This window comes from Microcebus murinus, chromosome 6 (assembly GCF_040939455.1).
Source record: "Microcebus murinus isolate Inina chromosome 6, M.murinus_Inina_mat1.0, whole genome shotgun sequence".
Taxonomy (NCBI): Eukaryota; Metazoa; Chordata; class Mammalia; order Primates; family Cheirogaleidae; genus Microcebus; species Microcebus murinus.
The window spans coordinates 10,784,764-10,796,497 of NC_134109.1; the positions used below are offsets into that span (position 1 = coordinate 10,784,764).

An 11,734-nucleotide genomic window follows, 5' to 3' on the forward strand; every position below is an offset into this window, starting at 1 on the left:
TGTCCCCAGCTCTAACTGCCCCAGGGAACTGCATGTCCATGGTGGAGGGCTGGAGACCTCGCTGGAGCCTGGCCTGTCGCTGACGCACGGGCCATCCATAAAACCCACAGCGCCCTGCCCAGAGAAGTGCATTTGCCAGAAATGACTGAGGCTTGGGGCACACAAAGCCAGGTCCTGTGGGCCTGTCCCCTCCAGTGGGAAGGATGAGTTTATTCTCACTCCGGGTAGACCCTCCTCAGAGAACTCATCCCATACACTCAAACGGTCTGAGCCAGGGAGCCAGCACATATTACCCAGATAGGGAAACTGAGGCCCAAGAGAGGCAGGGATTTGCCTAAAGATTCGGAACACATCAGAGCAGAGCCAGGATGAGAAGACAGGGCTCAGGGTCCCATCACCTGCCTCATGGCATGTACCTTGACCACGGCCTTCTGTCCTGGGAGAGATCTGGCCACAGATCGGTGGGGGCAGTGCCTCACGGAGCGTCCTGACCAGGTGTCTGTCCAGAATGGCTGGTGCTCGGCCCTGCCACGGCCTCCCCAGCCCCTGCTCTGGAAGAAGGCACTGCCCTGCCTGGAGGCCACTGGCTGCACACATCACGTCCCCTTTTGCACACTCTGGGCAACCTACTAGAACTTGGAGCTCCTCATACCCTGTATCTGGGGCCGGAGTGCAGGGCAAACCCCAGAGGGACAGGCGAAGGACACATCTATTGGGTATCCACTACGTGCAGCACACTGAACCAGCCTTTCCATAGTCACCATTTTGTTTAATCTGTACAACCCCCCGGAGGATTTCCCCCACTGTCCAGTGGTGGAAACTGGCTCAGAGAGGAGATGTCTGCCGCAAGTTGCACAGCCCTGGAAGCTGGGTGTCCAGTCCATGCCCATCTTGGTGCCACCCACACCCTGCCCCCTGACCTGGGCCTTCTGTGCTGGGTCTCGGAGTCTTCCTGGTCCCCCACTCCGAACATGGAGCTGCTGACACCCAGCCCTCCCCAGCACGTCCCCAGCTGGCGGCAGAGGAGCCAGCCCCGGGAGGGCTACGGCTGTGTGGGGTCGACGACCTTGCCCAGAAAGAGGACGCTCTGGGTGCTGCCGGAGAGGATCACCAGGAAGAAGGGCCGGTTGAACCACAGGACTCGGTGACTGTGCTGGGCGGATAAGAACCTGGTGGAGGAGCTGGTGGCCGCCGTAGCCTGGGTGCCGGCCTCGTTCACGTCCAGGGTGGCCTTGTGGAAGCTCTGGGGGAGAAGTCATGGGCATTGTCTCCAAGAGAACATAAGAGGCGCCCAGGCGAGCCTGGGAGGACCAGAAGCTGCACACCGCGGCTCCCCAAGCCACCCTCGGGGGAGATGGCAGCAAGAACTTCCCACGGGGGTGGGTGAGCTGGCTGACCTCCTACTATGTGCGGTGATGGCAGCTGTCACTGTCCCTGCACTTACTCCTGGCCTCGTGCTCCACATGTGCTACCTTGTTTAATCTCATCACCACTCCGTGAGGTCAGCAGTGCTATGCCCATTTCGAAGGTGAGGGGGATTAATTCAGAGACTGGGTCCTCCCCGCCCGCAGATGGCATCAGAGGCAGACTGGAATTCACACTCTGAAACCCAGGGCTTTACCCTCTAATGCACTTTTGCTCTTCTTAGCTGAAGTCCTAGGTCTCTTTCTCTCAACTCGGAACTCTCCTTGACACAGGTGCACCCAACGCAGCCGCGTCTGCACCCTTCCTCTGTGCCTGTCACTGCGCCCGTCTCTCTCTGTCGCCACCATCTACGAGATGCCGTCTCCCTGAGTGGAGGATTGCTCTCTGAGAGCAGGGTCCACACCGTGTCCCCAGCACCGAGCACCGCGCCCGACACGTGGCCGATGGCGCCTGGATGTCGATGCCTGTGGGTGACCGAACATGCTCAGGCTCTGAGACTCCACGTGGGGGCAGGGAGTGCTCCCATCCCCCAGCAGCTCCGGAGGGCAGGAGCCCCCCAGAGACTGAGGTCTCTAGGGGTTGAGGACTGTTGATGACTTACTTTGGGCGCCTGCAGTTTCAGCTGGCCCGTGATGCCGGAGAAGTTAGCCCGAGGGGAGAACAAGTCGTGGAAGCCCAGCTTGGGCAAAATCTGATGTAATGTATAGGAGCCGGAAATGGAGAACTTGGGGAAATGCAACTCCAGTTTCCTGTAAAAATTCCTAAAAGGGGTTAAAACATTAGATTGGTGAATATTCTGGGGACCCCCACTGCGCTGAGCCCTCCTTGGTGGCCCTCTCTTGGCGGCTCTGCTCCACCAGGGTTCTGTCCCTGCACGCACCTTGGGCTCACTCATGCTGCCCCTCACTGGTGCTCCCAGAGGCTGAAGCCTGGACTCCTCTGCCCCAGGGGCTGCTGTGTGGGGGCCCCTGCCCCTGGGAGCTCCTGCTCAGGACAGGTTGTTCCTGTGGCGTGCCAGAGCCCGGGAGGGCAGATGCGCCTCTCCTGGGTGGCGGTTTGTCTTTGCCTCCGCTGGGGCCCTGGGGGGGGCTTCACCTGGACTGGACCAGTCCCTTACGCTGGGTCAGATTCCCTCCACCACGAGAGCTGTGTGAATTTTACATTCACATGTGGCCTTGGGCCGAGGTACTTTTTCTTATATGTGGTTGGAGGCTTTTCTGCTCATAGCCCCAGTGTGATGGAGAACATCCTTGCTAATTTCTTGAGTGGCTGGATGGAGTTTTCGTGAACCCGCCCATGCCAGCTCAGGCAGCCCTCTTGGCCAGGGGTGTCCCTTTTCCTTGCACGGAGGTTGACCCCAGAGAGGCAAACTCACTTGACCCAAGTCTCGTGCAGCAGAAGAGCGACGCCTAGAGCCCAGGATGCTTCGCGCCTAGGCAATTCTCTTTTCCCTGATTTTCAATATAACAGAAAAGTTCACCGCTTAAGGAAACCCATGGAAAATCTTACAGCAAGTGAGATTTCTTCGTAATTTGGCGATCACTCCCTATTTTGGGGCACTGGCTTTCATTGGAAAGGTACATCTGAAAGGTAGTACAGTAGATGCAGCCCCATGTGGCACACGGATTTACCTCTTCTGGAGCAAGTTGTTCCACCTCCTTAGCATCTCTGGAGTCAAGACCTCTTCCAACTCCTTCATTTTGCCTTGGTTAGGAAGAATAAAAAGCGCTGTCGCATCTCCTTTGTAATCCATGCGCAGCACGGAGCAGGGCAGGTACCGGTCGTGCAGGTACCAGTGGTGCTCATTGTCCTGCACCATCATGGGCACCTGGACCGTGGTGGACTCGTCCACATAGAAGGCTCTGTGGGTGGTCCTCGAGGTAGCGAACGGTTTCTCCCACAGAGCTGGAGAGAAGAAGGAAAGAAGGCACACGTCGTCTGGGGGCCACGAAGCCAATCCCCCGCCAGGGAACCGCGCCTGGCGTTCTGAGTCCCCGTAACCGTCGCTCTGGCCCTGCGGCATCCCATCAGTGCATATTACTCCCATCACTCAGGACCGGACATGCCTGGGGAATGGATCCCCTGGGGCTCATTCAGATCATAAAACGAGAGGTCGCAGAGGATGCTGTTTGCTGATGTGTGAATAGGATCGATACAGCGGAGAAGAAACCGATGAGGCTGGAAAGAGGCTTAATCGTTGGGTCAGCGTCCCTGAGAAGGAGAGAGGAGACTGCAGAGTGTGAGCAGAGGGGTCGCCTTTCGGTAAGAGGGTCCCTTCTGCCATTACCAAAGGAGGGGCTCTGTGCTCCTGGTTCCAAAAGCGGGCAGGCGAGAAGATTTGGAGGTGAGAAGATGAGAGATTTCCTGCTTAACCGAGTCTGTTTTCTCAATGAAGTGTGAGGCAAGATTATTAAGTGAAAGTCAGGAGCGGGGAAGAGATGCGAGAAGGAAGAAGCTGTTGATGGTTGCTTTGGAGCCTGCAGAGAAGAGCAAACGGGATGGCTGGGCAGCGTGGGGAGAGCAGTGTGCACAGGGCTACGTGCACAAATATCAGGTGAGACCATCAGCTCAAGTGGGAATTTTTCTCCAACCACAGTCAGCTGCTGGGTGCAGGTGTACACAGTTAGATCACTCGGGTTAAGCGGGTTTGCAGCTTGGCCAGGTAAGTAAGATGGAGGGGAGAGAAAGGCAAGGAAGCTAGGTGTTTGCAAGGAAGCAATGACATGGGTGGGCCGGGGAACCTCTGCCACGAGGAGAGGGGAGTGGGGCAGGAAGTTCTGAGCAGTGAGGTGGCGGCTGGTGGGGTGAATGGATTGAGGCCTCCGTGCCAGGAGTATTCGTCCAGAAAAAAGTAAGAGATCTGGGATTCCAACCAACAGCTTCCCGACGGTGAAACCCATATTACTGTCTTCCTTCCTTCGTTATTTCAAAACAGAATGTTTTTTAAAAAAGTTTTCAAAGGTGCACGAAAATTCCCCATGTAAATTACACGTGATGACTAATTTGGCTGGGTTATTTGTCTGGGAATGCTCCCAGAGTTGAGTCTGGGAATGCTCCCAGAGTTTTGTTCCCTGTGGATTCTGGGTTCCAGCCGGTTACTAGCATGATATTTGGAAGCAGATGTGAGGCCATTGTTGATCTCTGAAGGTCTTGTTGGTCAGCTATAATGAAGGACAGACCCAACAGTGCCCTGTGTGCTTTGGTTTGTCCCTGTCTGCCTCTAAGCTCCTTTTCCCAACTCTAACCCTGCTGACCAACAGTGGCCCCAGGCCACCACCAGGTGTTCGGCAGCCAGCTGTCCACAAGGGCCCTCTCCACAGACCCACTCTGGTGTTGGAGTCATCCAGCACGTAGACTCCCGCTAGGCTCCGAGTTGTCCGCGCACGCCAGCAACCTTCTCTCTGTCCCTCCACCTCTCCCATCTTCTAGACCCTCCCACACCAGGTGAGGACTCATTCCTGGGACAATAAATACCCTCACCCTGGCTCGAGGTGACTCTGCTTCTCTGACGGAGCCTGACACACACTGTACAAAATTGTCCCCAAACCGTGATATCAGCTATGCTAACACGTGTGTGTGTGAACTGAAGACCAGGAGAAAAGATGTTGAGACATTAACACTGGCTATCTCAGGGTGGTACAACTAGGGGTCATTTCCATTCTCTCTTTTATGCTTTTATGTATTTTCAGAGGCCTCCAGAATGAGCACTGTTATCATTACAATAATTACAGGTGCTATTTCTTGAGTATATAGAGTGGTCAGTGGTTGAAAAACAAAAAGAGTTTGTAGAGACAGTAATGTGTTAGGCTTTGCTCGTCATTCGGCCTCTGCAGCAATTGCTCAATCTGCCATCGTAGCATGAAACCAGTCACAGACAACACATAAATGACTGGGCGTGGCTGTGTGCCAATAAAACTTTATTAACAAAACCAAGTGGCTGACCAGATTTGGCCTACAGGCTATGGTCTGTGCAGCCCTTTAGGCTGTCTTCTGAGAAGTGTGTCTTAGATCATTTCATCCTGGAAGCCAGTCTTTGAAGGGGAGACTCTTCTTACCCCTGTGTCAAGCAAACGAGCTGACCTGTTTACACTGTTGGTAGTGGCCAAGCTCAGACAGGGATCTGGCAGTTCAATTCATGATCACCGGCTATGAGGCACAGGCATTCCAAATATTACATTTATTAAGAAAATAAATTAGAAAATATGTCTAAAGGCAGGAAGGGATGGAAACCTTAATACGATAGGGCAGGGGTCCTCAAACTTTTTAAACAGGGGGCCAGTTCACCGTCCCTCAGACCGTTGGAGGGCCGGAACATAGTTTAAAAAGAACTATGAACAAATTCCTATGCACACTGTACATATCTTATTTAGAAGTAAAAAAACAAATGGGCAAAAACACCCGCATGTGGCCCGCAGGCCATAGTTTGAGGACTCCTGCTCTAGGGTCTTCAATATCTGACACTCTAACATTGTATCCTCTGAGGGCTGTTTGACCCTGTCAGACCCAACCTACCCACTTCCTATTTTTGATATCTAACCAGTCAACAAATTAAGGGGTCAGGGGAGATGTAGGGCCCACGAATGACTCGACTCTTACCTTTGAAGTAAACGTAATTCACCAGCACCATCAAGGTGTCCGTGCTGAGCTTGCTGACCAAATCCATAATCTTCCCTTGAGTTTCCTGCTTGACGTGGTTGTTGATAAGCTGGGTTGTACCCACAGTGTCAGAGAAGTCGGTGTGGAAGAGTCTGGACTCATAGAAGGCCGTGGTCTCATTAAGGAATTTGGGGAGGAACGGCAGGTCCTGGTTCAGGAACAGGGCACTGCCCACGTGCATTGCCAGCTCCCGGCTGGGGAGGTTGAGATTGTGCAGAAGGTGCTGGAAGCCCCCGTGGATGTCAGACTCGGACAGCTCTGTGAGGTTGAAGCCCAGGCCCTGGAGCATCTGGGTCTGGCTGTGCGAGCGGGCCCCCAGGGAGAGCATGGCCAAGGCGGCCGAGATGCTCAGCGGGGAGAAGAAGATGTTCTTCTTGGGGCTTTCGGAAGCGATCAGGTGGTAGAAGCGGAGGGCAAAGTTGGTATTGGCGGGGGCGATCCTGAGGCTGGGGGAGCCCTCATCTGTCCCCGGAACCTGCTGATGGGAGCTGTTGGTGCCACCCTGGCCTTTATGTTGAGGGTGTAGGTGGCCGTGAGAAAGGGCCAGCAGTGCGGCCAGGAGGAGGAGCAGGTGATCGGCAAGGTGCATCCTCTGCACTCTCAGGCCTGCAGGAGGAAAGAGAGTGGCCGGGACATGCCCCCGGCAGAACACAGAACCTTACCAAGAAGGTGGGCAGTGGGCCAGGTTGGTAAGGAGGCATGTTGAGCAGTCCCCGTCATCTTTCACACCCACCAGGACTCCGGAAAGTTTTCCTGCCAAGGGCCAGGTAGTAAAATCTGTGGCTTTGCAGGCCACACAGTCTCTGTGGCCACTACTCAGCTCTGCTGTGACCGCCGGAAGCAGCCACAGGCAAGACATGCAGGAATGGCCGTGGCTGTGTTCTGGGAAGCTTTACTGATAGACATTGATGTTTGAATCGCATATAATTTTCCTGTGTCGCAAAATATTGTTCTTCTATTGATTTTTTTCAAAGCTTTATACGTTTTATATTTATAACTTATATTTCAAATTTATATTTTATATTCATAAACTGTTTCCAATTTTATGTCTTGCATTCTTAGTTATGGGCAGTGAACAAGGCCAGATTTGGCCTGTGTGTAGTAGTTTGCTGACCCCTGCCCTAGACCCCTGCAGGGCTGGGTCCCCACTGGCCTTTCTGCCCTCTGTTCTCCACGCAGCAGCTGGGGAGATAATCTAGAAACATACCTGAGACCATGTCACTCACCGGCTCAACATCCCTCCTTACCAGCCCACACCCGCCTCCCAACACTTCTCTGGGCCTTACAGCGCCATGACCCAGGATTGCCCTTGGGCGCGAGTGCCCCAAAAGCACCTGGACTGGGAGCCAGAAGACCTGAGTGCCAGGTGTGTGCTGCCCCCCGTAGCTGCGTGTCCTGGGGGGACGCTCCTCTGGGTCTGGGCAGTGTCCCACCGGCGCAGCAGGGAGGGTGGGTGCAGGCACGCGTCAGGGTCTTTCTAGCCTGAGCATTTCTCACCCCACCCCAGCTTGCCCGGGACTTTCCTGGTTTTAGCATCGAGAGTTCCATGTCCCAGGAGAACTCTCAGTCTTGGGCAAACCAGGGCACTTGGTCATTGTCTCCCTGGAGTCTCCCACATCTCCACGGTCTCAGAGGGTTACTCACGGTACAGTCAGTGCTGGAGTGGCCCCCGGTGGCTGTCTGAGCTCTAGAGGTGACTTCCCAGGCCCAGGAGGACTAGAGAAACAAGGCCCACTCAGCACCACCCACTGCCTCCCCATCAGGTAATTATTAATGAACAGGCCCTGGGCACTGGACGGAGTCGCAACATGGAGACAGACCTCACCAGAAGTTGGCTGGCTCCTCCCAAGAGAGCACCCCCTCTTCCCTCCCAGGGAGCCCCAAGAGGGCTCACCTCTCCCTGGAGGATGTGCAGTGCCTGGAGGATGCGTGGCCCTTGCCTCTCCCTGAGGCCCAGGGGGACCCCGGGAGGGGAGGAGGTCTGGTCTCCACTCGGTCCCTCATGTGCTGTGTGAACTTAAGCCCATCCACGCCCTTCTCTGGGCCTCAGTCACTCACCCCCACCTGCACAAGGAGGGCTGCACCAGGCCAGCGCCAGCAGACCCCAGCGCCTCCAAGACCAGGTAAGGAAGCTCTAGAGTGACACGCAGGGAGCAGCGGGGACGTGGCAGTGGAGACAGCCTGCTTCCTATGAGCCAGATAAGACCCACTGTGCGCTGGTCAGCCTGGGCCTCCACTTTGCAATCCTGGACCATGTGGCTTCTGAGGATGGAGTCTGCTGAGATCTCACGGCTTGGATCATAAGGACAGTGTGACCCAGAGCAAGGGCGGCACGGGGTGAGACCAGACCCCTCCTTGGACCAGGAATAATTCAACATGCGTGTTTCCTCTTTAACTACGGAGTTAAACCTGCTTTCTCTCCAGTAACCAGTGAGCCTCTGCACCCCAGAGCCCTTCTCAAGCATCTGGGGAAGGACCACAGGGAGCAATGTGGCCTTGGGTCCCTGAATGAGATAACCTCGCCCCTTCGAGCTTCCTCTAGAAGAGTGTGTTTCAGGTCCTCAGGGCCTTAACCTAAGGGAGATAGACACCTGAGCATCAGGACGAGCAGGATCCCCGAGCTGGGCGAAACACGGAATGACAGAGCAGGCACAGCACAGCCCTGGACCCCGCTGGCCTGGGCTCCAGCTTGTGTCCACACAAGGGAGGACCGTGACAGGTCAGACAAAGTGAGAGCTATCGTCTCATATAGTTCTCTCTCTCCCTCCTTCACCCCCTGCTTCTCCACGTGGGCAAAGCTTTCAGGCCACCAGAGTGGCAGCTCCTGCTTTCTTCCCTGGCACCTGATATGTGCTCCATCAGCAGTCACCAAGTGAATGAATGAATGATGGCTACAGAGTTTTGGTTTCATGAATGTGGAAATAAATGGTTGCCTATGCAACAGTCTACAATTTGGGGTTTTACTCCCTTAGTCTGCCTTCTGCCACAAGTTCTGGACTATTGCAACAGATTCCAGGGGGCAGTGTGTGCTTGATGACAGCCCAGGGCATGGGCAGCTTGTCCCTGCTGTGAGCACACAGCCACTGCCCTTTGGTTCCTGGCACCTGCTCCTGTGACGCTCTGGACAGGGGTTGGGCCTTGGAGACAGACAGTCTCTGCCACCGCTGACTGTCTAAACCTGTTTCCTGACCTGTCAAATCAGAGGCAACAGTCACTTATCAGAAAGGCTGATATGAGGGGCAGGGGACATCCTTGAACGTGCTGAGCCCCCAGCAGGCTCAAGGGGTTTCCTTCCTCCCTTTCAGTTCCAACACTGGTGGAGGGCGCCCTGCCTGGGTTGAATTCTGACTTCACCGCTGGTCCAGTTGCACACTCTGCTTTGGTGTCCTCATCTGTAAACTAGGGGTGCTAATTGTCCCTGAATCCCAAAGTCATCCTGAGGAGTCAGTAGTTTGACATCTGCAAAGTGCTTAGAATGGCGTCTGGCACTAGCCCGAGCAGTGTCAGTATGGGGTGTTCCGTCCTGTTATTTCAGACCAGTTGCACACCGGTCATTTATCTCCAAATGTGACATGCGGGTGAAGCAGTGTTGTTAAACTTCTTTGAGTTGCAGTCCTGACAGAGTATCTCAAAGCTTTGAACTTTGCTTGAAATATGCACATATGCACAACATTTTAGAATTTAGGGAGATTCTTGAGTCTCATGAAGTCCATGCAGTCCCTGTGTGCTCAGGCAGTTATTTTCTTCCACAAAGAGCACGACCAGTTGTTTACCATTATTGCTGCCTCTACAGGTCTTCTGGGGCGTGGCTGGGCTCAGCCGGGTGGTTTTTGCTCAAGGTCTCTCGTGTAGTTGTAGTTGGACAGTGGCCGAGGCCAGTGTCATCTTGAGGGTGGACATGCTGTCAACCACCATCTGATGTCCCTGCTAGATTGTGGGCTCTTTGGAAGCAAAGAGAGCATTTTATTCCTTTTTCTTTCTGTTTTCCCATCCCTTCTGATTTCCATTGCTTAGCATAGATCAAGTCCTATGTAAGAGTCTGTTGAATAAATAATCATTACAATAACTACAACAATATTGAGTATTATTTGTTACGTCTTTGCAATGTGCTGGGTCTTGTGTTTGATGATGTAACCACAATAAATCATCCTAGAAACTCTAAGGGGTTGGCTTGTCCTCATTAAAGAGAGGAGGTGGTGGAGACCCAGGGGGTTTGAGGTCACACAGCTGCTAAATGGGAGGGCTGGGATTTGAACCCAGAAATCTCTTGAGGGTCCACATCTGACTATTTCTATTAGATTTCATCTCTACCAATTGTGCAGCCAGCCAGGGGCGGCTCCGACTCACATTTTCCCCTCAAAGAGGAGGGTTAAGCTCTCCACCTGGGTTATGCTGGGGACAGAGCCACTGTGGGATTCTGCCCCCGCCAGCGCCAGGAAGCTGTGCATCTTCTGAGTGGACCCCGGCACCCCTGAGGCCACGCCACTGCCTCATGAGACCACGGAGACTCTGGAAATCCGAAGGGTTCCCCTGCCTTTTGCCCAACGTTCCTCAAAGCGTGGCCCTGGAGTCCACCCTAAGAGAGGGACTTATTCAAAGTGAAGAATCACAGGCTTTTCCCCAGGTCTCTTGAATCAGAATCACGGATAGCGTTGGGGCTGGAGAGATCCGGGAATCTGCACTTGAAGGGACGCCCCCCCACCCCAGAGTCTAGAGGTCCCCGACCGCCCCCAGCGAGCGCATCGCGCGGCCCAGCCCTGCAGTTGGCAGCTTCACCACCAGAGGGCGCGCCGCCACCTCTCAGCCGCGCGCGCCTGAAACCTCGCCCTGGGCATTTGGAGGAAAAAAGGTGGTTTCCGCCAAGGTTTTGAGGACGCTCTGGGAAAATCAGGGCCCGAAAAGTACCTGTCGGACCGGTTCTCTGCGGAAGAGGCTGAGAAGGTCCCGTTTAAAGGAAAGCAGGGTGCACAGAAGAAAGGGAGGGGCGGAGGAGGTGAGCAGGGAGACCACTGGTGGTTTTCGTGTGAAGTTCTGTGTGGTGCTCAGTAAACCCGCATAGGATGAGATGAGCATTCAAAAAAGGCAGCAGAGGAAGTAGTCACTGTTGTCATCTTCTCAGAGTGGGTAGAAGAGTGATCACGCCTCTTCCCCGGATTGCATCGGTGGAGATAAACTTGTGATGACATTTAAGAGTTTATTCGGACTACAGTCCTAAGGTTATGACTGCCATGTGCTCATTATATAGGGGCTGTATATCTTGAAGGGTTTTTTTTTGTTTTTGTTTTTTGGGGTTGTTTTTAGGGCTGAAGGAAATAAGAAACATTTTACCCCAAAATACATGTCTTTGACATATTTTGAGATGGCTGCAGGCAAACGGGAATATGCTAGAAGGCTGGGGTCAGGGGATAGATTTGCATCTGCAGATCTGAATCCCTGTTCAGTGCAGCCAGTTGCTGCTTATTTGATCTGGGACAGGTTTGCTGAGAGTTTGACACTCTTAAAGGACTGAATAAAACCGTTTCCCTGAGGGCTGTTGTCTGAGGCTTACCTGCATAACAAGGCCATCTTTCCAGCCAGGCTTCCTTTCTCCTTCCCGTACCCTGTCCAAAAAATCCTGTTCAGTCATTTTCTAATTCCCTTCATTTCTTAAAAG

At 53.9% G+C, this 11,734-nt stretch overlaps 1 protein-coding gene across 1 annotated transcript; it reads right to left on the minus strand.

Annotated features, from left to right (window-relative positions):
• Positions 1-748: 748 nt before the first annotated feature.
• SERPINA4 (serpin family A member 4) lies at positions 749-7,833 on the minus strand. Its single transcript, XM_012738642.3, has 5 exons — positions 7,726-7,833; positions 6,022-6,687; positions 3,057-3,330; positions 2,027-2,186; positions 749-1,243 (listed from the first exon to the last, which is right to left on the minus strand). Exons 2-5 carry the CDS (start codon positions 6,668-6,670, stop codon positions 1,043-1,045), a joined length of 1,284 nt encoding a protein of 427 aa, XP_012594096.2. The 5' UTR covers positions 6,671-6,687; positions 7,726-7,833; the 3' UTR covers positions 749-1,042.
• Positions 7,834-11,734: the final 3,901 nt, after the last annotated feature.